Here is a 26,434-nt window from a genome sequence, read left to right as displayed (position 1 = left end):
AGCCTTGGGCTCATTCCTGTTAGATTCGACTGACAGAGCTCTTGACCCAAGATCTTGCGTGGGTTTGATTATCCCCATTTTACAGATGAAGAAAGTAAAGTTCATTGAGTCCATCAAGGCAGAAAGTGGAAGCCCCAGTAGGCTGCAAGGGCTAAGGAATCGTCCCCATCGCCCGTCAGAGTGGGTGTGGTCCAGTCAGCCTGGGGAGGTGAAAGCCAGGCCCAACCGTGGTCCGACCCAACTCCCACCCAAGTCGGAGGCACCAGGGGTCCTTCCTGGGAGCTGGGCAAGGATCCGGCCGGTGTGTGCTCGCTCAATGGGCGGAGCTCGGACGGCGCCCAGCGGCCGCGAGCGGGATAGCAAGGCGGAGCCGGGCCGGGCCGGGAAAGGAGCTTCCGGGCCTAGGGCTGAGATCGGACTTGGCTGCGGGTCTGCGCCCTCCAGTCCTGCGGAGCTGTCCCCCCAAGACACCCCTAGCTTGCGCGCCCAATCGCACCGCGATCCTCCGAAACCGCAGAGGGCGCTGTCGCCGCCGCCGCGGTCCCTTCCCCGGGGCCTGAGCGGGCCGGAAGCGCGCGGGTGACTTCCGGCGCGTAGCCCCGGGTTGGGCGGTGCACCGAGCCGGGCGCGGGGCGGGGGACTGGACCCAGCGAGCGGCCGAACCTGGTCAGGACCGCGGGCCCCGCGACGTATCCCAGTCGACGTCTCGGCCCCGGTGGAAGGTGCGGCCGCCGCCATGCCGTTCCTGCATGGCTTCCGAAGGATTATCTTCGAGTACCAGCCGCTCGTGGATGCTATCCTGGGCTCCTTGGGCATCCAGGACCCCGAGCGGCAGGAGCCCCTGGACGGGTAACTCGCACCCTTCCCCGCCTCAGACCGGCGCGGCACCCCTTTCCTTGTCCCCACAAATATGGCGGGCGGTGTCCTCATCTGTCAGATGAGACCAAGGGCGGGCGGGGATGGGTGGAGGCGGCCGCGGCCCGCTCAGGGAGGGCCGTGGGGCGGGGTGGCGGCAGGGCCTCTGCCTCAGCGCCCCACCCTGCGCCCTGCCGGTCCTGTGCCCTCTACCTGGAGCTGCAGAGGAGCAGGGTGTAATCGGTAAACGCGGCGCGGGATGAGCTTTCTGTAGCCCGGAGCTTCTCGTTTGGTATAGACTGGCGCGGGTCTGTCATACGTTAACCTGTGGGAAGGCTGTTCAGAAAGCGCATCGTTTAGAGGTTACATCGGCGAGCTAAAACCCTCACCCTTCGTGGTGATCGTGCTACCAGAGAGAGGCTGACAGTGGTTCAAGTGGTATATACTGCCTTACGTGGAGCGGAGAAAAGAGCCGAGGAGAGGGGGATCGGGGGTGTGTTTTGGGCATCAGTTGGAATTGGCGAGGGGGGTAGGCGGGTTGGGGCTGTGGTGCAAAGGGCTTTCTGGGTCCCTCTGCCTTTGGTGGACCGAACCGTCTCTGAGTGTGATCGGGCTTTGGGAGGTCTTCTGACCGCCCTGGCTGCGGGGTGGCCTGAGCTGGGGTGCAGCACCTTCTGCAGCCCCGGGTTAGTCGGGGTCTGGTTCTTGCCCTTGGCCGCAAGGATCCCCTTCACTGCCAACAGCGCAGGTGTATGAGGCTTTGTACCCAAGCCAGGAGCCAGGTTGTATGGGTGACTTGGAAGGAGGTTGATGACAGCCCCAATCCTTTCTCAGCAAACCTGGAGTCTGCTCCATTGAAAAGATCCAGCTTGGTCCTCTTTCTCCCACCAACCTTTTCGGAAGAGACTTTCTGCCCCATGGAGCCAGGGCCCTGCTGGGGTGGGGGTGGGGGCGAAGTGGGGGTGACTGCAGGAGACCAAGGCCACTTACCTGCAGGGTGCCCAGCCAGCCTGTCCCGCCCTCAGCTGCTCCTCTCTCCCGCCCCAGGCCCAGTTATGCGACCAGCGAGGAGAGCCGCATCCTAGTTCTCACCGAGCTGCTGGAGAGAAAAGCCCACTCTCCATTTTACCAGGAAGGCGTGAGCAACGCCCTGCTGAAGATGGCCGAGCTGGGGCTGACGCGCGCAGCTGCGGTGCTCCTGCGGAATGGAGCCAACCTCAACTTTGAAGGTCCGCCAGAGCCTGGAGGGCTGGGGTGGATAGACGGCTTGAGTGTGGCCTGCCGGGGGTGGGCAGTCAAGCCTCCAGGCTCTGCCCTCATCTGTTCAGGGGTGATGCCTGAGGAAACCCACACTGGGTGGCCTCCCACCCGCTGCGGTTTCCCAGAGGCCCTCAACCACCTCCGATCAGGAGCAAGTTTGTTGCTGCTCCTATCAGGCGATTGACTTAGCAAACTTTCCCCCAGCTCCCAGCTAAATCCTTGCTTCCATTAATGCAAAAATGGGGCTGCTGGCACTGTGCCCAGAGCTAAGGGAAAGTAATTTTCTGCCGCTGGTTCTGAGCCATGTTGGATGCTGGTTCCTGCCACGGGGAGAGGGGGGAAACAGATAAGACACCTTGGGCATAAATCACGGACTGATGGTGTTGGCGTCTAGCTGGTGTGCCCGGGAGGTGCTGATGGAGCCATCTTCCTTCCCTCTTTGTTTTGCCCTGGGTGGGAGGTTCGGGAGGCAGGCAAAGTCAGCCAGGAGACACTCGGGACTGACTTGTTCCCGAATGGGGGTTTTGTGCTGATACAGGACGTGCCAGGCGTGTCTCTCCTCCCCGTTATAGGACAGGCTCAGAGGCGGCTGGGCTCCTGGGAGGTCAAGGAGCTGGGGAGGCTTTCTGCAGTCAGTCACTTGGGAGACCCAGCTTTGAGCATTTGTGGGTGTTCCTCCCCACAGCCTTGTTTTAGGTCCTATTTTACAAAAGGGAGTAAAACCCAGATTAAGTACCTTGTCCGTTCACTGGAACGCCTCCCCAGGACCCGAACCTAGGCCTGACTCTGAGCACCCCAGCGTCTGACGAGGACAACTGTGTCCTGACCCCTCACGGTGCCAGGAGCCCTTGGGTCGGAGCGTTGGGGTTAGGCTGCCAGGCTGGTCCTGGAATCCTGTGAGAATGTGCCATCAGGCAGGGCTGATGTGAGCTGTGTCTGCGCCTTCAGACCCGGTCACCTACTACACGGCACTGCACATCGCCGTCCTGCGAAACCAGCCTGACATGGTAGAGCTGCTGGTGCGCCACGGGGCCGACATCAACCGGAGGGACCGGGTAAGAGCCAGCCCTGCTCTGAAGGAGGCATGGGGCCGGGTCCCTGAGCCGCTCACAGGCCCCAGGGCCAACCTGGCTGTGCTTTCTCGGCTCAGATCCACGAGAGCAGCCCCCTGGACCTGGCCAGCGAGGAGCCAGAGCGCCTGCCCTGCCTGCAACGCCTCCTGGACCTTGGAGCAGACGTCAATGCGGCCGACAAGCATGGTGGGTGCTCCCTGGAGAAAAGCAGGATAGGCTGGGGCCAGACTGCCTCGTGAGGTAACCCTGGGCGTGCTGGGGTGACAGCTCGGCATGCAGGCTGGAGGCAGCCCGCCTGATGGCAGAGCACGGCTGGGTCCGTGCTGGTGCCTTCTGCTGACTCACAGAGGCTTGGGAGGCGGTGCATCTTGGCCCCACGAGGGCGTCTGCAGGAGCTGGACCTGTGTGCTCAGCTCCTGAGTGACGGGGCTTCCTTCCACCCAGGCTGGGTCTCAGGTAGCATCTCAGGGCCCAGAAAAATCCTCCTTCTCCTGGCCCTTCTGGTCCAATGTTTGTGTCAATGGAGAGAAAACAGCCAGAAACCTGTCACCCTCAGCCGTAGCTGAGGTCAGTTTGGTGTTTTGTTTTTGTTTTTATTTTGAGCTGTGCTGGGTCTTTGTTGATATGTGGACGTTTATCTAGTTGTGGCGAGTGGGGGCGACTTTCTGTTGGGGTGTGCAGGCTTTCCATTTTGGAGGCTTCTCTTGTGGAACATGGGCCCTAGGGCGTGTGGACTCAGTAGCTGTGCTCCCGGGCTCTCCAGCACGGGCTTAGTTGCTCCGCGGATATGGGATCTTCCAGGCCAGGGATCAAAGCTGTGTCTCCTGCATTCAGGCAGGTGGATTCTTTACCACTGAGCCGCCAGGGAAGCCCAAGATCAGCTTTGGTTTTCTTTCATTTGGCTGCACCGGGTCTTAGTTGTTGCACGTGGGATCTAGTTCCTTGACCCGGGATCAAACCCAGACCCCCAGCACTGGGTGCACAGAGTCCTAGCCACTAGACCACAGGGAAACCCCCAAGATCAGTTGTTTTTAGCCTTCATTATCTGGTCCCGAGGGTCTGTATTTCCTCTCCCACCTCTGGGCTGGCCTGGCCTGGCCTGGCCTCGGCTTCCCCAGCCCCCACTCTCCACCTCACTGGCTCTCCCTCACTAGGTAAGACAGCTCTGCTGCATGCTCTGGCCAGCAGTGATGGGGTGCAGGTCCATAACGCTGAGAACATCCGGCTCCTGCTGGAAGGAGGTGAGCCCCACCCTTCCACGCGCCCCCGGACCGTGGCCCCAGGCCGAGGCCTCCTCCCACCTCCTCCTCCCCCTCCTGGCTCTCCTAGGGGGTGAGCCCCACCCTTCCACACGCACCGTGGCCCCGGGCCGAGGCCTCCTCCCACCTCCTCCTCCCCATCCTGGCTCTCCTAGGGGGTGAACCCCACCCTTCCACGCGCCCCCGGACCGTGGCCCCGGGCCGAGGCCCCCTCCCACCTCCTCCTCCCCCTCCCGGCTCTCCTAGGGGGTGAGCCCCACCCTTCCACGCGCCCCCGGACCATGAGGCGTGGCCCCGGGCCTAGGCTCCTCCCACCTCCTCCTCCCCCTCCCGGCTCTCCTAGGGGGTGAGCCCCACCCTTCCACGCGCCCCCGGACCATGAGGCGTGGCCCCGGGCCTAGGCCCCTCCCACCTCCTCCTCCCCTCCCAGCTCTCCTAGGGGGTGAGCCCCACCCTTCCACGCGCCCCGGACCGTGGCCCCGGGCCGAGGCCCCTCCCACCTCCTCCTGCCCTCCCGGCTCTCCTAGGGGCGGATGTCAAGGCCACCACCAAAGACGGGGACACGGTGTTCACCTGCATCATCTTCCTGCTGGGCGAGACGGCGGGAGGCGACAAAGAGGAGGCCCAGCTGATCAACCGCTTCTGTTTCCAAGTCACGCAGCTGCTGCTGGCCCACGGCGCCGACCCCAGCGAGTGCCCGGCCCACGAGTCCCTCACGCACATCTGCCTCAAGAGCTTCAAGCTCCACTTCCCCCTGCTGCGCTTCCTGCTGGAGTCGGGAGCCGCCTACAACTGCTCCCTGCACGGCGCGTCCTGCTGGTCCGGCTTCCACATCGTCTTCGAGAGGCTCTGCTCCCACCCGGGCTGCGCGGAGGACGAGAGCCACGCGGACCTGCTGCGCAAGGCGGAGACCGTGCTGGATCTCATGGTGACCAACTCCCAGAAGCTCCAGCTGCCCGAGAACTTCGACATCCACCCTGTGGGCAGCCTGGCGGACAAGATCCAGGCCCTGCACTTCTCCCTGAGGCAGCTGGAGAGCTACCCCCCGCCCCTCAAGCACCTGTGCCGCGTGTACATCCGCCTCTACCTTCAGCCATGGCCCGTGGACGCCAAGGTCAAGGCCCTACCTCTGCCTGACAGGCTCAAGTGGTACCTCCTCAGTGAGCACAGTGGCGCCGTCGAGGACGACATCTGACCGTCCGGGCTGGGGGGCAGGGTCTGGGCAGCCCCGTCGGCCTGTGGGTGATTGAAGTACCAGGGCGGCCCGAGGGGACGGCCTTCGGTCCGCCTGTTAGAAGGCGCAGGGTGGAGCCAGGCGGCTGCAAGCACTCCAGCGGGGGAAGGCCTCTCTCTGCAGGGAGACTGCCCCCGCTTCCCCTGGCAGCGACTCCGAGCCTTGGCCCACAGTGGAACCGGGGACAGGGTTTAGGGCAAGCACAGACCCTCCTGGTGGGAGGGAGTGCCGAGCACTGAGCGAAGCAAGAGGGCTCCACACTCGCGCCCTCCTGAGGAAGCCGGCCCACCCCGGCCCGAGTGGAAACACCAGGAGGGGCCTGTCGGGTGCAGCCCAGCCGAGACCCTTGACTCTTCACTCAAGATTCTGTCAAAAAAAATAAGTGCTTCGAGGCAGGAAGGGGGAGAGCTGAGCTAACACTGGCCAGCTTCTGTAGCTCTGGGGCCAAGCCACCCACCACCCTGCCCACCAAGGGGCAGGGCTCTGCTCTGGGCGGCAGCTCTGTTTGTGCCAAACCTGGGGTTTGGGGACCACGCCTTCTAAAAAGCAATCATGCATGACCGTGGGCTGTCTTTCTGAAACGTCTCACATCGTGAGGGCTCATCTGATGGGAAAAGCTACCAAGGCTGAAAGCCAACCTCCGCCCTCTGTTGAGCCCTCACCAGGCCGCCTGCGCGTCACACAAGGTGGTCATTGTGAATTGTGTAACCGCCTTGGAGATAAGCTGAGGCGACTAAAGATATATTTATAAAATTAAACTGATTTCTCTTGGCCTTAAAGGTCCTTCTGTAACATTCACACACACACCCACCCACCCCCACCCCCCCTTCCCTGAGTTCAGGATAAAGGATCCCACGGCAGCCAGGAGGGAGGGGTGGCAGGCACAAGACGCCGCGCTTAGAGCAGTTTGCAAGCCGCACGACACGGCTGTCCCAGTAAAGACGAGCACCACTCCAGACGGGCGAGGGCCTTTCCGGCATAGGCTTCACCCTTTTATTTTTAACTGAAAATGCCCCCCGAGGAGAAGCCACAGGCACAGCCAGGAGTGATGCTCCGGCCTCTCCCCTTGCCGCAGGCTGCGGTGACCATCATGTTAGGAGGCCAGGGCCCCATCCCCACAGCCCCAGGAACGTGGACATCCCCCCATCCCCCAACAGCACCTGGAACGTGGACGTGCCCCCAGCCCCACGATTCAGCAGGTACCGTGTGGACTCTGGCAGCCAGAAGGTCCAGAGCTGCAGGCCCCACAGCCCCAGCTCCCCTCCTTCCCCGAGGCACAGTCCTCAGCAACTGCATTAAGGGTCATTCTCTTCCTCCTGAGGTAGCCAGGCCTGTGGCTGGAGGGCCAGCCAGTGTCTTGGAGGTGAGGGACTCACTCTCGCTCCTGATGGGAGCACAGTAGCCCAGGGGTCACCCACTCCCCACCTCGCTGCAGCCTCACCGCCCCATCCAGCAGCACTCCTCCGGACCAGGTTCCCTTATGCCTTTTGGAAAAAGAGCCTGTTTGGCAGTGGATGGCAGACAGGTGTATTTAGTGACCCCACTCAACACTCCCGAACCATCAACGTGGAGCTTCTGGGCCTCACCCAGTCGCCAGTCCCCGACCCCACACCGGTTCTTTGCTCCGCCGGCCCGCTCATCTCAGGGCGAGGCTGTAGACGTGGTAGATCTCGTCCGGGAGGTTCTCCTGCCGCTCCTGGGCTAAGAGGCTGAGGCCCGCGCTGCGGACGATCCTGTGCACCACGTCCAGGGCGCGGCACACGCTGCTGTCCACGTCGTCCAGGATGACGCCCTCCTGGGCCATGTTGTCCTTGATGACGACAATGCCATTGGGGCGCAGGCCCTGCTTGCAGCGCCGCAGGAACTCGGCCAGATGCTCATCAGTCAGGTGGCCTGGGGGAGGCAGAGGCTGTCACCGGGGAGAGGCGGGCTCCACCAGGCCCCTGTGTGGCCTTCGGCACTGCTACTGACTTCCTGAGCACTGACTGTGCTGAATACACAGGGCGTGCTGTCTCTCAACAGCCCAGAGGGGTTCACCAAACCCCACTTTGAGCGGAAATGGGCTCAAAAGCCACCTGCCCCACACCTGCCCTCCACCCACCCTTCCTAGCCTGGGCCAGCGGTATGCACCTAGCTGAGTTCCTCACCTACATTACAACCCCAAGCAGAACTCAGGGCTGGACCCCATGGGCTCCCGGCAGACCTGGGCCGCCCAGCTTGCAGTGGGGAGGCCTGCTGCCAGGTGGGCAACCCGAGAAGAGCACCCCGAGTGTGCCGTCAGGCTAAGTGGGCTCACTCTCCACAAACAGCACAGGGGGTGGCCAAGGCTTCCACTTTACCTAAAAGCCCCTTCCTTAGGAAAACTGATTTCCACATTCTTTGAGTGCAGTTAAAACTTGAAAATTAAATATTTTTTTCAACAAAAAACTGCCCCCAAATGGGTCGCAACAGATACTGAGTTGAAACAAAACATGGAAACAAATAAGCCTTCAAGGTGGAGCCCTGGGGAGGGAGGAGTTGAGGATCCTCTGGCCCCCCTACCCGCAGGAGCAGAGACGGGCAGGAAGGTGCAGAGAGGCACGGGAGGCTCACCTATCACCCACTGGATCCAGATCACATCGTATGACTGTGGCTCGGGGCTGAAGTCCTGCAGGCCGCAGCAGAAGAAGTTCCTCACTCGCTTGCCCTCCTCGCCCAGGTAGGTCTTGGCCTTGACCAGGAAGTCCTCCGTTACATCCACCATGTCCACCACTCCGAAGAGAGGCAAAAGCAGCCGCTTGGTGATCCTCCCAATGCCAGCTCCGCAGTCCAGGGCATACGAGGTCCCCGTCTTGTTCGGGCCTTCCTGAAGCAGCAGAGAAGACAGACTGAAGAGAAGGGTTAGAAGCCAGAGGGACCCCGTCTCTGCAAAGGGCCTTTCCTTGTGACCCCCCAGAACGACTTAGATCAGCACAGGCTGGTGGCTGGTGTGGGTGGGCTAGCGGTGGGCGTGAGCACAGCACAGCCTTTTTCTGGGTCACATGTTCCTGAAATGAAAGCCAACCTCCACTTAAAGGTGTTAACTCGACTAGATGCACTCATCTCCTCTCGCTCCCGAGACTCCCGGCACAAGGACCGTGGAGAGAAGCAGTGCAAGAAGGAAGAGGGCACTCAGTGAACACACCTGGGAGGCTGGCACGCGGGTAGAGGGGTGGGCAACAGCAACCGCGGTGTGTGCTGAGGGAGAGGAGGGAAGCAGGCCTGGGGAGGCTCCGACCACAGCACCGCCTGCCTGGCACAGAGGCGGTGGCAGGACGAGAAGCTGGGAGCCTGTGTTCAGCAGACCAGCCAACACCCACAACCCAGATTTTTGCAAACACTGCAGGAGAGCAACGGTTTCTGCCTCTGGAAAATGGAACAGTCTGCGAAAAGGCTGCTCTGTTCTGGCACCAGGAGGCCCCGGCGTGACAGCCGGCTCCTGGCGGGGAACCTTGCGGCAAAGCCTACGAGCTGGCCCGCCCCACCCGCTCATCAAGGCCTGGGTGGTGGACGTGGGCTCTCCTCCTGGAGAGTACCCCGGACCTGCCTACCCTCAGAAACCTCTGCAGGAACTTCCGGGAGCTGTTGATGTCGATGCTGGAGATGTGGCCATACCCCCCGAGCATGCCGTCCACGGTGGCCGGGACCTCCTTCCAGTACGTCTTGGCCTTGGAGTAGAACTGCTTCTCGTCCTCGATCACCTCGCTCGTCATGCTGTCAGCAGCCGCGTCTCTGCCCAGGCACCAAACTCAGCACCGGCGGCTCCTGAGAAGGAAAGGAAAGTGGGTGAAGCAGTCAGGTTTCAGGCCCCGGTCTCCTGGCGCGGCTGCCCCCCCCCCCACCCCCCCCCGCTCCTACGCCTCGGAGGGCAGGGCCTCCTGACTCTTGTATTCAAGTGGTTTCGCAGAGCTATCTTCACGCCAGCAGGAGACCCGGCGTCCCGGCTTCTCCAGCTTTCCTTTCCCGACAGGATACCTGACCTGGCGGCTTCTGACCCCACAGTAGACAGGATCCTGATCTAGTTAAAGGAGAGCAAAGCAGGGGACTGAAGCCTCCTCTCTGGGACCCCGAGGACCCCGCCTCCCAGCTTTGGTCATGAGCACGTGGACAGGCTCACTGTGGGGTGCAGTGCTGCGAACAGGGAGACAGGCAGGCGGACACACACCACCGTGCGTGAGGGCCACAGAGGGGCACAGAGGCGGGCAGACAACGGGCGCCGGGGGACATGACACAGCAGCTGACACCAGGGAGGGGGACACATTCGCGCAGCAACTGGGAAGACGCGAGGGCGAGGGGCTCTTCCAAGGGGAAACTCAGGGTCCTCTAGGTCACGGTTACCAACTCAGCCTTCACCCCAAAGGGCAGCAAGCTGCAACTACTCTGGGTTAAGCAGGAAGTGGCCTGAGACGTGAGATTCCAGAAGGCGGTGTTGGCAGCTGAGTGGACTCCCGGGTGAGAGACCCTGCGGATGGCCAGGCCCCCGCAGCAGAACAGAGGCCCACAGCGCCCCACACCCGCCGGCTGGGCTGTGCCACACGGGGCAGGGCGGGTCACACCTCTCCCCATGGACAACACTGGTCTACAGACGCTCTCCGTGCACAGGGCTGGTCCAGATACAGCCCAATCCCCGAATGGAACCAATGCAAACACAAGGCAGAAACGAGGCCTCTCGCTGAGACAGAAAGTGCTATGGGAACTCGAGGGATGAAGAAGTCCCTTCCGAATGGCAGACGGGGCAGCAGCTGAGAGAATGCAAGCCCTGAGCTGGGCCCTGAGGACAAGGAACACTCTAGATGGGGACAGGGGCAGAGCAGAGATGGCGTGGCGTGCACCCCACACAGAAGGCTGGCCCGACTGGCTGCCACGTGTCACCAACGGGGAAGCGATCGGCTGAGTTTCTGAAGGGTGAGGATGTGCGGGGACCCAGTCTGGGGACCGAGCTGGGGCAGCGTGGGAAGGCAGGGCCGGTCAGGGTCCCCAGGAGCCCCGTGCAGAGGAGGGGGTGGACGCACGCGCTCGCATTCTACCCTAGGCCGGGAGGCCCGTGCACCTGCCACGCCCTAGGCCTCCCCGCGTGGGCAGCTCCTTTTCACCACAGTGTCTCCGCTCAAGTGTCATCTCCTCCTAGAGGCCTGCCTTGGCCTGCCCGAGGTGCCCTCCTCCCACGCCCTTACCCACTCCCCATGGCTGCTGCCTTCAGAGTGTGTGTCTCTTTCTGAAATGAGCTGTTTACTGACTGTCTGGCCTCCAAGGAATGGAAACCCCCCAGGCAGGGCCTTTTCACCACTGTGTCCCAGCACCAAGCCCACGGGTGTCACTCGGTGCAGAGGTGACAGTCCCCCAGTCCTACAGGAAAGCTGTGTGCCTCTGTGCTCCGGGGGCTTCACTCCGCCCCCTTTACAGAACTTCACAGGGCTGTAGCTAAGCCCACTCCCACCCCGCCAGTACAGTCCTGCAAAAGAGCTGGTACCCCCAGAGACCAAGGAATGCTTCAGAGGAAGTCAAGGGAAAGAGCCCTGAGGATCGCACGGGCCTGCAGGACGCAGTCTGGAGCCTACGAGGAGAGAAGGGGAGCAGAACATGAGGCTGGAGATTTTTCACTCCCGTGTCTGTCGCCAGCCTCCAACCCGCACCTGTATTCTGAGCTTGTCCCAGAAGGAACCTTCCAGAAGCAGCAGGCGTGCCCCGCCCAAACAACTCAGAGACACGGCTCCTCAATGCAGTTCCACTTCTGCCGTGGCCAGCCCTTTCCAGAGACCCCACTGGCGAGTGAGGTCACCAGGGAGGGCTCAGCCTGGCAGGTGAGAGCTGCTGGGCAGGGGGCCGCCTCCTCCACGGATCCGGGCTTTCTCAGGGGCCAGGTTGCACGTGGGCTTTCCGAGATCAGAGGAAGGCCAAGAGGTCCACGAGCCCGACCGGGGTCAGCCAAGGTCCCCCGCTCGGAGGCCCCTTCCGCTCCCGGAGGCCCCTGCTCCAGCCCTTCTGTGGGCTCCTGAATCAGCTCTTGGGCCGAACCCCCGCTTCCCTAGGCAGGTGCGGGGCCCAGGACCCCGGTGACGAGGGCTACAGTTACTGCACCCATCCAAGAGTCCTCTGGGTAACCGGCTGGGGGGTCCTGGGTTCCAAATACTGTCCCCCCGCCCCAATCACGGCAGTGTCCCACACCCGTGTCCCAACCCCTGAAGCTGCCACGCCCCAATCAGAACAAGGATGTCACATGCTACTTGTGAGAATGGGCTCTTGTCCCTCCAACCCTGAGGGACACTCGCGGCAAAAGGATGCAGAGACCTGCCAGTCCCCAAGCATGCTAGCTGCGGCAGAGTGGCAGTGGCTCCCTGACAGCTGACAGGAGAGGGGGCCGCCAGCCTGAATGTCACCTGTGACTTGACTGGGTTTGGGGTGGCTTACATGGGTGGGGTCGGCAAGGCCAAGTGGACTCCCCGGCCCTGGCCAACAGGGGCCACGGCAACTCTGCCACAGCGTCCCTCCCGGCCCAACCACCACCCAGGAAGGAGAGCGCCAAAGCCAGCTCTTCCACACCACACAGCAGCGCTCCCCCTCAGACAAACTTCCGCTTCCGTGCTTGTGTCTCTCCCTCCACTGGACTGGGAGCTGCCTGAGAAAGCAGTGGCAACACCCTGAAATGTATCGCTGTATTTCTCTTGCATTCCACACAGCTCACACGTATTCAACAAAATTCCCTGCTGATCAAATGAACAGAATAACTGTGGGCCAGATGCCCCCGGGGTGCACTCTCCCCCTCTGCCCCGTTATTTGCCTTTCCTCCCAGCAGACATGGCTCCTGGGCGCAGGGACACTGCCTCACACACCCTTATCCTCAGACCTGATACAAGGGGGCGGTTTACTAACTGGTTGCTGAAGGAATCAAAGAAGGACCTTTGTGCGGCTACAGCCATTCTGCACTTTTCAGAAAATCCTACAAAGATGTACCCGTTCCAATGTGATAACACTGAAGCCCTTTACTGACAGTGTAATTTTTTGCTTTACCAAAAGCCGTACAACACGATTCCTTTAAATGTCAAGGTCCCCTGAATAATCTCACTGACAAGAATTCCACTTATAGGCAGAGTCTGGGAATAAGCCAGGGAGGCACATCCAGGCTGGGAAATGGCAAGGGGGACTTTGACATTTGTTCTAACAGCTTAGATTCATTAGTAAACATTACTCCTGGCACCCTGTCTACACTGTACCTCCTGGCATCCAGACTGGGGTGGGCAGGAGGTCCCTAGGAGTCAGAGGGGACAGCAGAGTTATTATCAAACTGCAAGAAGTCCTCCTACACTTGGTCCAGATCACAGGAAGGAGCCATGTGGCTGAAGGGATGCGAAGGGGCCTGGGCACAGTCTAGCTTCGCGAGTGCTCTAAACGAGCTCAGAGGAGAAAAGAAACCCTTTGCTCATTAGGGAACTTCTGCTTCTCAGAGTGGAATGTGTCTGGGCATCCTTCACGGTCATCTCCCCACTCCAAGGTGTTCAGGATGACCCTGGGCAGCCGCCCCAGCAGCTACTCTTCTTCCAGGATCCGTGACAGAGAATGGGGTCTGAACTGTCACTACCTGTCAGTGGAATTCTTGTAAATGAGATTATTCAGGGGACCTTGACATTTAAAGGAATCATGTCGGAAAGGAGGAAACAAGGAAGACGCAAAAAAGACAGGAGCAGATTAAACTCTGATGGTGAATGAACCAGGTCTGAACGCTGGCTCTGCCTCCCACTGGCTGTGTAAGCTAAGACACAACCTCAGTTAAGCAGGTGTCTTTATCTATAAAACGGGAACAATATTGACTTTACAGGAGGGGTGTGATGATTAAATGTGGATATAAAAGTGAAAAGTGATCCAGACACTGCTGGGCACATATTAATCTTAAAAAACAAAACAAAACAAAAACCTCTGTCCAAAGAGATGCTCATCAATTCTCTCTGCTAAGTGTGAAGATCTAATGAGAACATGTGCTGAAAGGCCCTACAAACCGTGGCGTGTTGGTCACACCTAAGGGATTATTCCTGCTACTGCAGGTGGTCAATCCAGTCGCTTACATGGCTCTGCCAATGGCAGCAGAGGGGAGCGAGCCTCCGGCCATGCAGGCACCGAAACCCTCGAGGTTTTGGTGACTCCAGGGCTTCTGGTCGCCACCAAAGCATGCCACATGTATTTACTTCCAACCCTCCCATAGTCCCTGGTACACGCAGAAAAACCATTCACTAAAATGGAGCGATGCACACACACAGGAAACCAGGAACAGAACAAGGACAGAATCCAGACTTCTGACCCCGCTCATGGTCCCCTTTCTCCCAGGGGCTCAGGCCATCTCACTGAGCAGACTCTATACATCCAGACCGCGTGCAGTACAGCCCGGCCCCACTGGCAGGGCCTCTGACACCAGCTGTTTCTAACCCTTGTCTTACAGACACACCAAGATCCAGAGAGAGGCGCGGCTGACTGGGCAGCAGGGCCTGGGCCTTCAGATTTATGGCAGCCTCTCTGCCAACAGGCTGACCTTGACTCCAAGGGCTCGGGGGGCCGGCGGGCTCTCTTTTGAAATAGCACCTCTGTTGAGCCGTCACTGGGGTCGGGTCCAAGGTGAAATATGAGAGCTACGCCTGTGTAACGGGCACGATACCCTGTGCCCGACTGTGATCCGAGCGGTTTTCCTGAATCCTCACACCCACCCTCATTTGCGGGTGCGCGCCTTATCCGTCTGGCACAGGGGAAACTGAGGCTCAGACAGGGAAAGGAACTTGCGGCGGCGGGGTTCGGCGTGGGGCCAGTGCCCTGATCAGGCTTGCGGGGTCTCAGCCTTCCTCCACCCCGCGACCCCGGGGGCCCAGGGCCGACCGGCGGACCTTCCGCGAGCGCGCACGTGGGGCCGAGCCCGCTCGCGCTCGGGTCACGTGAGGAACCGGGGAGGCCTCAGGGCACCCAGGCGGTTGGGGTCCGGGGCCTCCCCTCTCCCGCCAGCCACTGTCTCCGCCCCACCCCGCTCCGCCTCGCGCTACTCACCCCGGGTGGGGGCTCCCGGGACGCGGGAGAAGAGGACGGGGAAGCGGAAAAGAGGAGGGGGGCGGCGGCAAAGACCCCCCACCTGCCCACGACCAGCTCCGTCCAACCTTGGCTAGAAGCGACACCTCGCGGCGCGCGCCGCTTTTGCCCACTTACGTCACTTCCGCTCTCCTGAGGGCGGGGCCGCTTCGGGCTCCGCCCCGCGCGCGACTTGTCCCCGCCCCCCCCGCCCCCTTGGGCTTCTGCCCAAACTCGACAACTTCCCTACCGTTAAAGAGCCGTAGCGCAGAGCTTATCCCACCTCCGGCTTGTGCACCAGCTCATTTGGAGCGGGCTTAAAAAGAGCATTTTGTGGGTGTTCCACTGGGTTACAAAAAAAAGAGGCGGGGGAGAGAGCCTTATTCAAGCCTTAACTCTACCCATAACAATTAACATCCTGAAAATATACAGATCCAAAAAAAAGTAAAGGAAAAAATACCCTTGACAATGCCAAGGGGTTGCCACTCCAAATAAGCAGAACAAGTCCATGAAGTTTCCATTTCGGAAAGGTTGCCCTCTCCTAGGTTCCTCCCAAACACAAATTCTGAATTGGTCCCTGAAGCAGTCGAGATGAACGTGTGAGTTTGCAGGTAGAAAACCTTGTGAACCTCTCCAAGCCTCAGTCTCTACTTCCGCCAGATGCACAGAATAATTGCTCATTTTTCAATCCTCGAGGGTTACATCTGTGGGATATTGTGAGTTGAGCCTTCAGCCCTGTGTTTGGAGCCGGCTGTCAGTAAATAGAAACTGATTCATAATATTGGTCACTGTATTCATGTATAGCATAATATTCACAATATTTATCATAAATTCTTTTTTCCTAAACTGATATCCTGGCTTAGATTTACAGTGCCTCCTGGACACTGCACACAGGAGGTGCTTAAAGTGTGTTTGCTCTAATGAAGTGAAAGCTATGGTGGGGCAGTGGGGTGTCCTGAAAAGCCCCACCGTTGTTTTTTTTTTAATATTTATTTGGCTGAGCTGGGTCTTAGTTGCAGCATGTGGGCTCTTAGTTGTTGCATTTGGGATCTAGTTCCCTGACCAGGGATTGAACCTGGGCCCCCTGCATTGGGAGTACAGAGTTTTAGCCACTGGGCCACCAGGGAAGTCCCCGACCTGCTATTGAGTCCCCAGATCTGTCCATATTATGTAGCATCATCCCTTCAGTTCAGTTCAGTTCAGTCACGTCCGACTCTTTGCCACCCCATGGGCCTCCCTGTCCATCACCAACTCCCAGAGTTTACTCAAACTCGTGTCCATTGAGTCAGTGATGCCATCCAACCATCTCATCCTCCATTGTCCGCTTCTCCTCCTGCCTTCAATCTTTCCCAGCATCAGGGTCTTTTCCAATGAGTCACCTCTTCACATCAGGTGGCCAAAGTATTGGAGTTTCAGCTTCAGCTTCAGTCTTTCCACGATGAATATTCAGGACTGATTTCCTTTAAGATTAGCTTGTTGGATCTCCTCGCAGTCCAAGGGACTTTCAAGAGTCTTCTCCAACACCACAGTTCAAAAGCATCAATTCTTCGGCACTAAGCTTTTATTTTTCAGCTTTCTTTATAGTCCAGCTCTCACATCCATACATGACTCCCTAGGGCACTCCAATTTAGACTTGGTTCCCTGGCCTTGGACCCCTCTCCCAAGCTTCATTTTCCACACCTCTACGGCAGGAGGATAAATCTTGGGCAGCCTCAATCAGGAAGTTTCTATAATCTTTGTGGGTGTGGCTCTGAGTCTAGATCTTTCAGGGGGTGCCTAAAAATCTACCTCTACCTTTTTTTTTTTTCTTTCCTGTCCATGGAAGACAAAGTCCCTTCCCTGCATCTGGACTCCAAGCCTTTTCCAGGTCTGGCTGGGCCACTGACTTCCAAAGCCTCTTGCATCACTGAATTCCCAAGCCTCGCATGTAATAGATACTCAATAAATGTCTTCAGCATATATGGGCTGGAGGGTTTCTTAGAAATCATCTAGGTAGTCTGGTGTTCCTCATTCATTTTCTAAAAATTCACATACCCGTAGAATAAATAGAAAAAATTTCTCACCCTCCTCACTCAATATTCTAACTTCCCAAGGAAGGATGCTCTTCCATCCCTGGTTGAGGAGTCTTTGCAGAAATACATTACATTGGGATTTCCCTGGTGGTCCAGGGGTTAGGAATCTGCCTTGCAGTGCAGGGGACATGGGTTCAATCCCTGGTGGGGGAACTAAGATCCCACAAGCTAAGGAGAAAAATGAGTCTGCGTGCCCCAGCTGAAGGGTCCGTAGGTCACAACAAGTCACAACAAAAGATCGTACATCTCAACAAGAGATCTCGCTTGAGGCAATGGAGAGCCTGCATGCCACAACCAAGACCTAACACAGCCAAATAAATAATTACAAAAAAAAAAGAAGAAAAGAAATCCATTACATTGTTTGGGATGCCTGCTCCAGGTAGATATCTTGTAATGTGAATTCAAAGTCATCTTTTTTTCCATTTTCAAACTGTAAAATCCTATCAGGCCAGTGAAATCACTGCCCAAACTACCCTTGTTCCTCCCTCAAGTTTTACAATACAAGCTTCCTCCCTGCCCCCTCCCAACCGAGAGTCACAGATGGAGCCCAACTTATCATGGAGCCCTGAGAAAGGAGACTTAACCAGCATCACACAGCGTGCAGAAGCAGAGCGCAGGCTCAAAGTTGGTTCTCGCAGCTTCCAGGTCCACCGCATTCTTACTGCCCAGACTTCCGAGTTCTAACTCCAGAGCCACCCCAGCCCAAACCTGACCCACCTGAGCCTCCCAGGCCCAGAGCGGGTAACTGAAGCCCCCAGCCCTTCATCCCTGCCTTGGGCCTGGTTGTCTGGCGGGGAGCCCCACACCCCTTTGTGACTGCAGCCTTGACATCCGGAGCATGACAGCCCCGCCCTCTGCCCCGCACCCAGCCTAAGTGCCTACTTGGCCCTGAGTGCCAGGTGGGTCACAATCACTCTGGAAAGGCATGGAGGCAGCAGGGAGGGGCCAGAAGAGGGACCAGGCCGGGAAGATGGGCTCTCCCAAGGACCAGCCCACCTGTTAGGGGGCTCTAAACTCAAGGGGCTGTCTCTGGCCCCACCCCTCAAAGCCCCTCTAGGGTGAGTGTGACACTAACAGCTGATCAGTGCACGTGTGCGTGGGTGCACGTGCAGTCGTGTCTGACTCTTTGCCACCCCATGGACTGCAGCCTGCCAGGCCCCTCCGTCCATGGGATTCTCCTGGCAAGAATACTGGAGTGGGTTGCTGTTTTCTCCTCCAGGGGATCTTCCCGATCCAGGGATTGAACCTGAGTCTCCTGCTTGGCAGGTGGATTCTTTACCACAGGAAGCCGGTTCAGAGCTGACAGCAGTCTGGGGAGTGGGGTGTGATAGGGAGGAAGCAGGCTCAGATCCCAGTGTCAGAAGCTGGGGCAGTGGCGGGAGGGGGGTGGGTCTGGGGCTCTGTCTCCAAAGGGGAAGTTTGTTAAAAATAAGTGTCTTGACCTGACCCCAGTGAATCGGAATCTGGGGCATCTGTATTTTCAAGAAGCTCCCACCCAAGGGACTCTGGGGCTCCAGCAGGAATGGGCAACTGCAGGGCAAGCCACCCCTTTAAGCTGGTTCCAGCTTTTCCAGTTTCTACCTGAGAGCTAGTAACAGTAGAGCAAGTTGAACACTCCAGGTGTTAAGTGCTTTCCACATGGCACGGTTTCATTCTCACAAAGGAGCAGGCCCTGGGTTATCCTCATTCTATAGATAAGGCACTGAGAGCAATCAGCTGGATTGCGCAAGGGTACAGCGAATAAGTAATGGCAGTGAAAGTCGCTCAGTCCTGTCCAACTCCTTACGGACGCCATGGACTGTAAAGCCCGTCAGGCTCCTCTGTCCATGGACTTCTCCAGGCAAGAATACTGGAGTGGGTAGACATTCCCTTCTCCAGGGGATCTTCCCAGCCGAGGGATGAGCCGAGGCCTCTCCCATTGCAGGGGGATTCTTGACTGTCTGAGCCACCAGGGAAGCCCCAGTAAGTAACGGAGCTGAGACTAAATCCTAAATAATAATTTTAACATAATCATAGCAGTTAGGCTTTGTTAAGCACGGACAAGGTGCCTGGCATTATTCTAAGCCATTTACATCTGCTGGCTCATTTAACGTCACAGCAACTTGAGAATGTGGGTACTCTCACCGTCACCGTTTCTTCAGGTGAGGAAACAGGATCGGGGCGCTCTAGCCTGAAGCCACTTTTACTGTCTGGCGGGCCAGTGGTGGAACCCCCCGAACCACACTGCCGCGCTCTGGGCGCTATGGCCTGGGGGGTGGGCTGGTCTACGCCCTACTGTGCACTTCCCACTGCACCCGCCCTCCGCCCCCCACTGGGGTGAGGATGCCCTGAGCTGAGCGCAGGGCCAGACATGCCCCGGCGTCGCCCCAGCTTCTGGGCCCAGCAGGTGGCGCCCGAGTGGCTCCCCGGCGGTGGCGATCGCCGGCGCAGAGACCCGCTGCTGCCCAGGCTGCTGAGGCCCGAGCTCCGAGCAGCCTCGGGCGCGGGGGTCTCCGGGGTCTCGAGGGCCTCTGAGAGCGGCGCCGAGTGGTGGCAGGCCCCCGCGTGTGAGTCCTTGCACTCCGATCCCGGGCTGGGCTTCAGGCGCTCCCGGTCCCGCCTGCCGGTCCTGCCCACCGTGGCCCAGCGGCCGGCGAGGAGCCGGACAGGGCTGAGGTCGCTGCTGCTGCCGCCCCTGCTCTTGGCCGGCGAGCCCCCCGAATCGGCGCCCGCATGCCCCGAGCTCGGACAGCGCAAGGACCCTCGCAGGGGCTCGGCCAAGGAGACCTCCGATTCCTTGGGTTCCCTCCTAGGAGAAGTTCTCCCGGGCCGGTCCCGGCAGTTCCTGCGACAGTTACGGGTTGAGTCTGCGGAACGGCTTCTCCCACCGAGTGAGGCCCCTACGCCTCCCCCAGGGGGCGGGGCAAGGCGGGCTGCGTCATTTCCGGTGGTGGGGGTGGTTGGAGTGGGGTGGTCGGGGTAGGGGTCACACCACCTGGCATAGAAGGATGCTTCTATTAGTGAAGTAGGGCTGGCAGAATTCTGACAACCACTGCTTGAGGGCGGCCCTGCCATTGTACAGATGAATAAACTGAGGCCCAAGGCCATGCAACCAGGAAGACCCTAATAAAGACTGTCCCCAAGCGAAGGCTCATAACTCTTTCTACTTCATCCTGCCCACAACCCCCCCAACCCCAGCACCCTCAGCATCTCAACATCAAAGGCATACTGCGTCAGAGTTCAACAGAAGTCCTCCGCGGTGCTCCAGCTCCCACTTCCTCCCAGACCTTGGGTAAGCGTCAGTGACCTCTTCGTGGGGACAGGTTTGTCATCAACGCTCTGACCACGCAGGACCCTCATATCAGGTGTGGCCTATTTGTTTTCAAGGGGCCAATCATCCTACCTCAAGAATAGCCTTAAGAAGATTTTGCTTCATCAGATCCCTGCCCTGGGGCCCTTGAGTAGAGATTACCCGCAGTTCACCACGGTCAAGGCCAATCAGTGAGTTGTGGGAGGACGGGGGTAGGGGGGTGGGGAGAAAGAACATTTCTTTGCTTCTTCTGTCTTTCCAGAATTTATCCATCTGTCCACCTGTTCATCCATCTATATGTCCATCCATGAATCAAGTCTTCTCCCCACCTGTTTAAGGATCATCCATCAACATCTATGAATCCATCCACCCATTTATTAATCAGGTCTTTCACCCACACATTCATAACTCACTGATGAATCCATTCATATATTCATTCTCCTATTCACCCATCCACCATTGCATACATCTGTGAACCAGGTCCTTTACAATCTATTCATGAATCTCTCCATCCATCCATCCACTCATGAATCAGGTCTCCTGTTGGTTCATTAATCCACCTCTCCAGCCAGCCAGCCAGCTATTCACAAACTCCCACAATTCTATCCACCTATTCATGAATTCAGTGATTGATCATCCACCAATCCTTCCATCCACTTGTAAATCCAGGATACTATCCATCGCTAATCTAATCATGAAGCCAGTCTACATACCCACCTGCATAATCATTCATCCACCCATGTATCCATACATCCACCTATCCTCCTGAGATCCAAACCTTATACTAAGACCTTTTGGGGAATTCCCTGGCAGTCCAGTGGTTAGGACTCAATGCTTTCACTTCTGTGGCCTGGATTCTACCTCTGGTTGGGGAACTAAGGTCCTGCAAGCCGAGTGGTGTGCCAAATAAAAAAGACCTTTTCACTAATTATCCATCAGTCCCTCCACCCACCCACCCACCTCGCCATTCTCTCACCCACCCTGCCATTCATTCATCCATCTCTTTCTCTACCTTTGTTTCACTTTTACTAAATGTCAGTGGAGAAAGTGAAGTCGCTCAGTCGTGTCTCTTTGCGACCCCGTGGACTGTAGCCCACCAGGCTCCTCCGTCCATGGGATTCTCCAGGCAAGAATACTGGAGTGGGTTGCCATTTCCTTCTCCAGGGGATTTTCCCGACCCAGGGAATGAACCCGGGTCTCCTCCATTGCAGGCAGATGCTTTAACCTCTGAGCCACCAGGGAAGACCTAGGGAGGAAGTCAATGGAGAAGGAAATGGCAACCCACTCCAGTATTCTTGCCTGGAGAATTCCATGGACAGAGACTGACTCTTTAAGGGACTCATGAAAAGTGTCCTCTCTGTGTCCACATGGACATAAAGATGTGGTCAGATAAATGGAGACAGGTATATCCCTAGGCATGTACTTAAGATCGAACATGGCATTTCTGAAAAACAGCCCTCAGTGGATCGAGCACACCATCCTGCAGCCTTGCTCTGGAGGCTGAAATGAATAACAATAAATGTAATAATCACAGATCCCCTTTACTGAGCCCAGGCCCCTGGCCAGGCTCCAAACTAGACGCCTCACATTTTATCTGATACTCTACAAACTCTTAGCGCACTTCTAGGGGCGATGTTAGTGTAAAGAAGCCACCTATCAATGCAGGTTAGACAAAAAAGATGCAAGTTTGATCCCTGGGTCAGGAAGATCCCCTGGAGTAGGGCACAGCAACCCACTCTAGTATTCTTGCCTGGAGAATCCCATGGACAGAGGAGCCTGGCAGGCTACAGTTCATAGGGTCACAAAGAGTCGGACACGACTGAAGCAACTTAGCGTGCACTCAGACTCTTACAGGGCTTCCCAGGCGGCGCTAGTGGTAAAGAACCCGCCTGCCAGTTGGGAAGATCCCCTGGAGGAGGGCACAGCAACCCACTCCAGTATTCTTGCCTGGAGAATCCCATGGACAGAGGAGCCTGGCAGACTATAGTTCATAGGGTCGCAAAAGAGTCTGACACGACTGAAGAGACTTAGCACGCACTCATGCAAACTGTTATAAGGATGTTGTTATCCTGCCCACAATACACAGTACATAATTTAAAGGGGAGATCTGCTGGTGGTCTGCCCAGTGTCACAGGACTGGGATGGTTCCTAGTTGAAATTGATGACTATGAGGAACAGTTCTCAGAGATGTTTACTCTTGGCCCTGCAGACCCTAGGGGTGGGGGGGTGGGGTGCTTTGCAGTCTTTTTCACGTCTTCCCAGCCCTGTACTGTGGGCACGATGATCCCATTTTACAGACAAAGAAACTGAGGCTCCAAGAGTTAGAATTGAAACCCAGGGACCGCCCAACTCCTGAGTTCATATCCTTCTTCTCTCTGCTGAATTGCTTGATATACAAGAATACCCGGTCTGGAACCAGGATTCATAGCCCAGTCCCACCCCTAACCAGCTGTGTGATCTTGGACAAGTTGCAAAAAAAAAAAAAAATCAAAAAACCTCTGTGCCTCAGTTTCCTCATCGGTAAAATGGGACTAATAATCGTGTTTCACAGGGTGGTACGGGTTTGGTGGGCTGATGCCTGTTACGTGCTTGATCCATTGCTTTGCGGGTCAGAAAGTGTTCAGGAGAGACCTGCTCTGATGGTCAGGATCCCAGAGTGCTCTGGTGGACGTGTGTGTTGCCGGGGTGGGGTAGAGGCTGATGGCTGAACCCCTCTCATCTCTCTCACCAGGCCCCAGGCTACACAGGCCCCGAAGCTCAAGGCTGTGCTCACCCACAACTCCTTGGGGGAAGGCTCAGGGCACCGCAGGAGATGTTGCCCTTTCCGAGTGCGATTCGCTGACGAGACGCTGAGGGACACAGCGCTCCGTTACTGGGAACGCAGCTGTGCCGGTGAGCAGACAGGAGGGGGAGCCCCGGGACTCCAGAAAGTTCCAGCCTGAAGCCTGGCCAGCAGAGGCTGGGCCCAGGTATTGCAAAGGCCAAGAGGCCACTGACCCCGCAGAGGAGGCCCCTGAACTGACCTTTCCAGAAGCTCTTAGGGTGACCTTCAAGAACCGTGTAGAGGGTCTGAGGTCCAGCAGAGGTGGCTCAAGGCAGATGGTGCCAGGGAGCAGCTGGGCCCAGAGAACAGGGTCTGCCCAGGCATGGCCACCACGGAAGGACTGCTCACTACCAAGGGTTCCCACATGCTGTATCCTCTGCCCACCTTGGAACCGGCACCCACAGCCTGCAGACCCCGCATCTGGACTCCAGGGGCTGGAGAAGGTGGGAACTGAGACACCCAAAGCTTTTCCCCGACCCATGAAGGCAGACCTCAGGGGCCTGGCTGGGGAGGTGTCCAGAAAGTTCTAGAGGATCACACCTCTGTGGGAGGCTGGCACTGCCTGGTCCAGCAAGGAAGCTCGGAACCGACCATCAGTCCCAGGTTCCCGGGGGGAGCTGTGCTCTCGGTTCCTTGGGTGATGGATGTGGGCGTATTGGTGCTGGCAGTTTCCATTGTTTCCTGAAGTGGGTGTCACAAGAGGCAAACAGGAAGAATGTACATCCTCACTCTAGCATGAACCCTTCCCAAGGCCCCCTTTCCCCATCTGCCTGGCCCTTTCTCTTCTCAGGATCCAGTAATCCAACAGCCTCATCTATTTATTAAGCATCGACTGTGTGCACTTTCGGAGAACAGCTGCTCCAAAGCCTTGCTGGGGATTTTTATTTTTCAGTTGCTCAGTCATGTCCAACTCTTTGTGACCCCATGGACTGCAGCACACCAGGCTTCCCTGTCCTTCATCAACTCCCAGAGCTTGTTCACATTCATGTCCATTGAGTCAATGATGCCATCCAACCACCTCATCCTCTGTTGCCCCCTTCTTCTCCTGCCCTCACTGGGGGTAAAGTCCTCAAAATCCAGGACCTTGGCCAATTCAGGAGGAGCCTGACCCAGCCCCCTCAGGATCACAGGAAGTTGGAGGTGGAAGCTGAAATTTTGCCCAGTTTTGTTTGATGGGGGAAGCCAAGGCTCCAAGAGCAGATGACAAGCAGCTGAGAAGTCAGCATCCACCCCAGCCACTTCTGGGAATCCCAGCAAAGGGAAGGGTGGGGAGGAGGCTGGAGAAAGTTTCTTGAGACTGGCAGCTGGCTGGCACGGGAGACACTTCCTGGGCAGTTGCTGGGCACGGGCTGTGGCCATCCCCTCAGGGCACCAGAGCGGGGATTTCAGGCTTCCTGACCAGCCAGAGGGGCAGCTGTTGGGCAGGAAAGACTCTAACCCTGTAGGATTCTCAGCATCATTGCTTGGATTCCCTGGTGGGGCCACTGGGCTTCCCATGATGGGAAAAGGGGGCCTGTTTGGGGCTGGAGCAGGAGTGGGTGTGTGGGGAGAGGATGGGGGCCAGTGCAGAGCTTGGATAAGAAAGGCAAAAACAGTCATGCAGGATAGTTTTAAAACCAGAGCCTTCTCTGGAGGCAGCCAGAAGGTGCTGGGGAGCCTTGGGTTGCCATGGAGACAGGGCTCTGCCTGTCACAGGGAAGAGGGGGGAGGGTGGGGTACAGGGGGCCCCGCCCAGGGAAGAGATCTCACCCATGCCCCCTCTCCTTCAGCCCAGCAGGGCATCTTCGAGAACAGGACAGCCAACTCCCAGTCGACAGCATCGGATTGGGTGTTCGGCAGTGTCGGGAGATGGCTGGAGAGCTTGCCCAAAGCCCTGTACCCGAGGGCCAAGGAGGAGACCGCGGCCAGCCCCTTCAGCTGGGACTTCCCTGGCCTGTGAGGCTTTGTGGAAGGGGATGGGATTCACACGCCTCCTCCCCCTGTAAACCACCCTGTCCAGCGGTGGTCTGGGCCCTGGAGGGTCCTGCCAGTGACGTGTGGACCTGGGACTCAGGGTCCATGCAGCTCATGGGCGCCTGTCCCCCTCAGGTCCACCCTGGAGCCGAAAGGCCACCTCCCTGAGGACACTTCCATGAACAGCAGCCTGCCCTTCATCCCCAGGGCCACCGCCCAGAGGCAGCGGGGGGACCTCAAAACCATCCTGGAGCAGGTGGGCAAATCGCCCTGTTCCTGGAGCCAGAAGCTGGTGAGCACTTGCTGGTGGCCAGCCGCCTGGAGCGCCCTGCCTGGTGGGAGGGTGCCCAGTGGGGTGGCTTGGTCTCTGGGTAAAGCCTCTGTATGTGCTTGCCTAAGGCTTGGGCTTTCAGGCTGGACCGCCTGGGGTCAGATTCCAGTTCCTACCCTGCTATAGGTGGGGGCTTTTTTATGTCAGTTTCTGCATCTGTAAAATGGGGCTGACAGCGATGTCTGCCCCCTCGGGCTGCAGTGTAGAACTCCCTGGGCCCAGGAAACCCCATCTCCTGCCCAGAGGCCCCTGAAAATGGCCCTCCTTCTCTCTCTAGGAGTCCTTCCTGCCCAGCTTGGTGCTGCACACAGTCCTAAAACGAGGCCGCCCTAAGGGGTACCAGCTCCTCCTGCCTTCAGCATCTCATCGCACCCAGAGGTGAATGGTCACTGGTGTCCAAGCCCAGCCGTGGACATGGGTGAGGGTTGAAATGAGGCCTTCCCTGACCCACAAATAAAAGCACATCCCAGGTGGCTGGTATCTGCTGCCGGGTCTCACCCTGCAAACCTCTCCAGGTGCCTGGTTGCTAGTCTTCAGGGGTCCTGGATCAGCGGTACGGAAGGGATAGGGTCACAGAAGATGAGGAAGTGAGGCATCTTTAGGGGTTAGGCTTGTTCCAAGTGAACCATTCTGGGAGGTGGGAGACCCTGCCTTATACCTCAAACCTGGGACCAAGCCTCTGTCAGCCTAGATCAGCCCACACCTGAAACAGGCACCTGCTCTGAACCGCCCCCCCCCCCCCGCCTCCATCTTTGACTGGAACCAAAGCCTGCTTGTTGTTGGAAGAGGACCCTCTTCAACAACACAAGAGACGACTCTACACATGAACATCACCAGATGGTCAATACCGAAATCAGACTGATTATATTCTTTGCAGTTGAAGATACAGAAGCTCTATTTAGTCAGCAAAAACAAGACCAGAAGCTGATTGTGGCTCAGATCATGAACTCCTTATTGCAAAATTCAGACCTAAATTGAAGAAAGTAAGGAAAACCACTAGACCATTCAGGTATGACCTAAATCAAATCCCTTACAATTATGCAGTGGAAGTAATAAATAGATTCAAAGGATTAGATCGGATGGATAGATGATCTGAAGAACTGTGGATGGCAGTTTGTAACATTGTACAGGAGACTGTGATCAAAACCATGCCCAAGAAAAAGAAATGCAAAAAGGCAAAATGGTTGTCTGAGGAGACCTTACAAATAGCTGAGAAAAGAAGAGAAG

The 26,434-nt window shown here is 57.7% G+C and overlaps 3 protein-coding genes and 1 non-coding gene across 8 annotated transcripts; 2 read left to right on the top strand and 2 right to left on the bottom strand.

Moving 5' to 3' along the window:
• The first annotated feature begins 593 nt into the window (after window positions 1–593).
• Window positions 594–6,460, top strand: ASB6 (ankyrin repeat and SOCS box containing 6). Its single transcript, XM_040225359.1, has 6 exons — window positions 594–849; window positions 1,903–2,084; window positions 3,064–3,170; window positions 3,266–3,374; window positions 4,343–4,429; window positions 4,975–6,460. The coding sequence occupies exons 1-6, from the start codon at window positions 737–739 to the stop codon at window positions 5,640–5,642; spliced, it is 1,266 nt and encodes a 421-aa protein (XP_040081293.1). The 5' UTR covers window positions 594–736; the 3' UTR covers window positions 5,643–6,460.
• Window positions 6,461–6,633: 173 nt separating this feature from the next.
• On the bottom strand, window positions 6,634–14,885 carry NTMT1 (N-terminal Xaa-Pro-Lys N-methyltransferase 1). 5 transcript variants are annotated; one of them, XM_040225360.1, is made up of 4 exons: window positions 14,721–14,885; window positions 9,251–9,464; window positions 8,274–8,526; window positions 6,634–7,574 (listed from the first exon to the last, which is right to left on the bottom strand). In XM_040225360.1, exons 2-4 carry the CDS (start codon window positions 9,410–9,412, stop codon window positions 7,318–7,320), a joined length of 672 nt encoding a protein of 223 aa, XP_040081294.1. In that variant the 5' UTR covers window positions 9,413–9,464; window positions 14,721–14,885; the 3' UTR covers window positions 6,634–7,317. The 5 variants fall into 5 exon arrangements, with proteins under 5 accessions (XP_040081294.1, XP_040081295.1, XP_040081297.1 ...); XM_040225361.1 differs by having other exon boundaries at window positions 14,803–14,879; XM_040225363.1 differs by having other exon boundaries at window positions 8,274–8,548; window positions 9,315–9,464; window positions 14,721–14,865.
• Window positions 14,886–15,792: 907 nt separating this feature from the next.
• Window positions 15,793–15,865, bottom strand: TRNAG-CCC. Its single transcript has one exon. It is a non-coding gene; the product is annotated as a tRNA-Gly (tRNA).
• A 3,295-nt stretch (window positions 15,866–19,160) lies between these two features.
• On the top strand, window positions 19,161–25,709 carry CUNH9orf50 (chromosome unknown C9orf50 homolog). Its single transcript, XM_040225727.1, has 7 exons — window positions 19,161–19,680; window positions 19,988–20,081; window positions 20,177–20,290; window positions 22,831–22,991; window positions 24,693–24,858; window positions 25,012–25,168; window positions 25,485–25,709. The coding sequence occupies exons 1-7, from the start codon at window positions 19,161–19,163 to the stop codon at window positions 25,587–25,589; spliced, it is 1,317 nt and encodes a 438-aa protein (XP_040081661.1). The 3' UTR covers window positions 25,590–25,709.
• Window positions 25,710–26,434: the final 725 nt, after the last annotated feature.

This window comes from Oryx dammah, unplaced genomic scaffold, assembly GCF_014754425.2.
Source record: "Oryx dammah isolate SB20612 unplaced genomic scaffold, SCBI_Odam_1.1 HiC_scaffold_25, whole genome shotgun sequence".
NCBI lineage: Eukaryota > Metazoa > Chordata > Mammalia > Artiodactyla > Bovidae > Oryx > Oryx dammah.
This window is presented reverse-complemented; position numbering and strand designations above follow the sequence as displayed.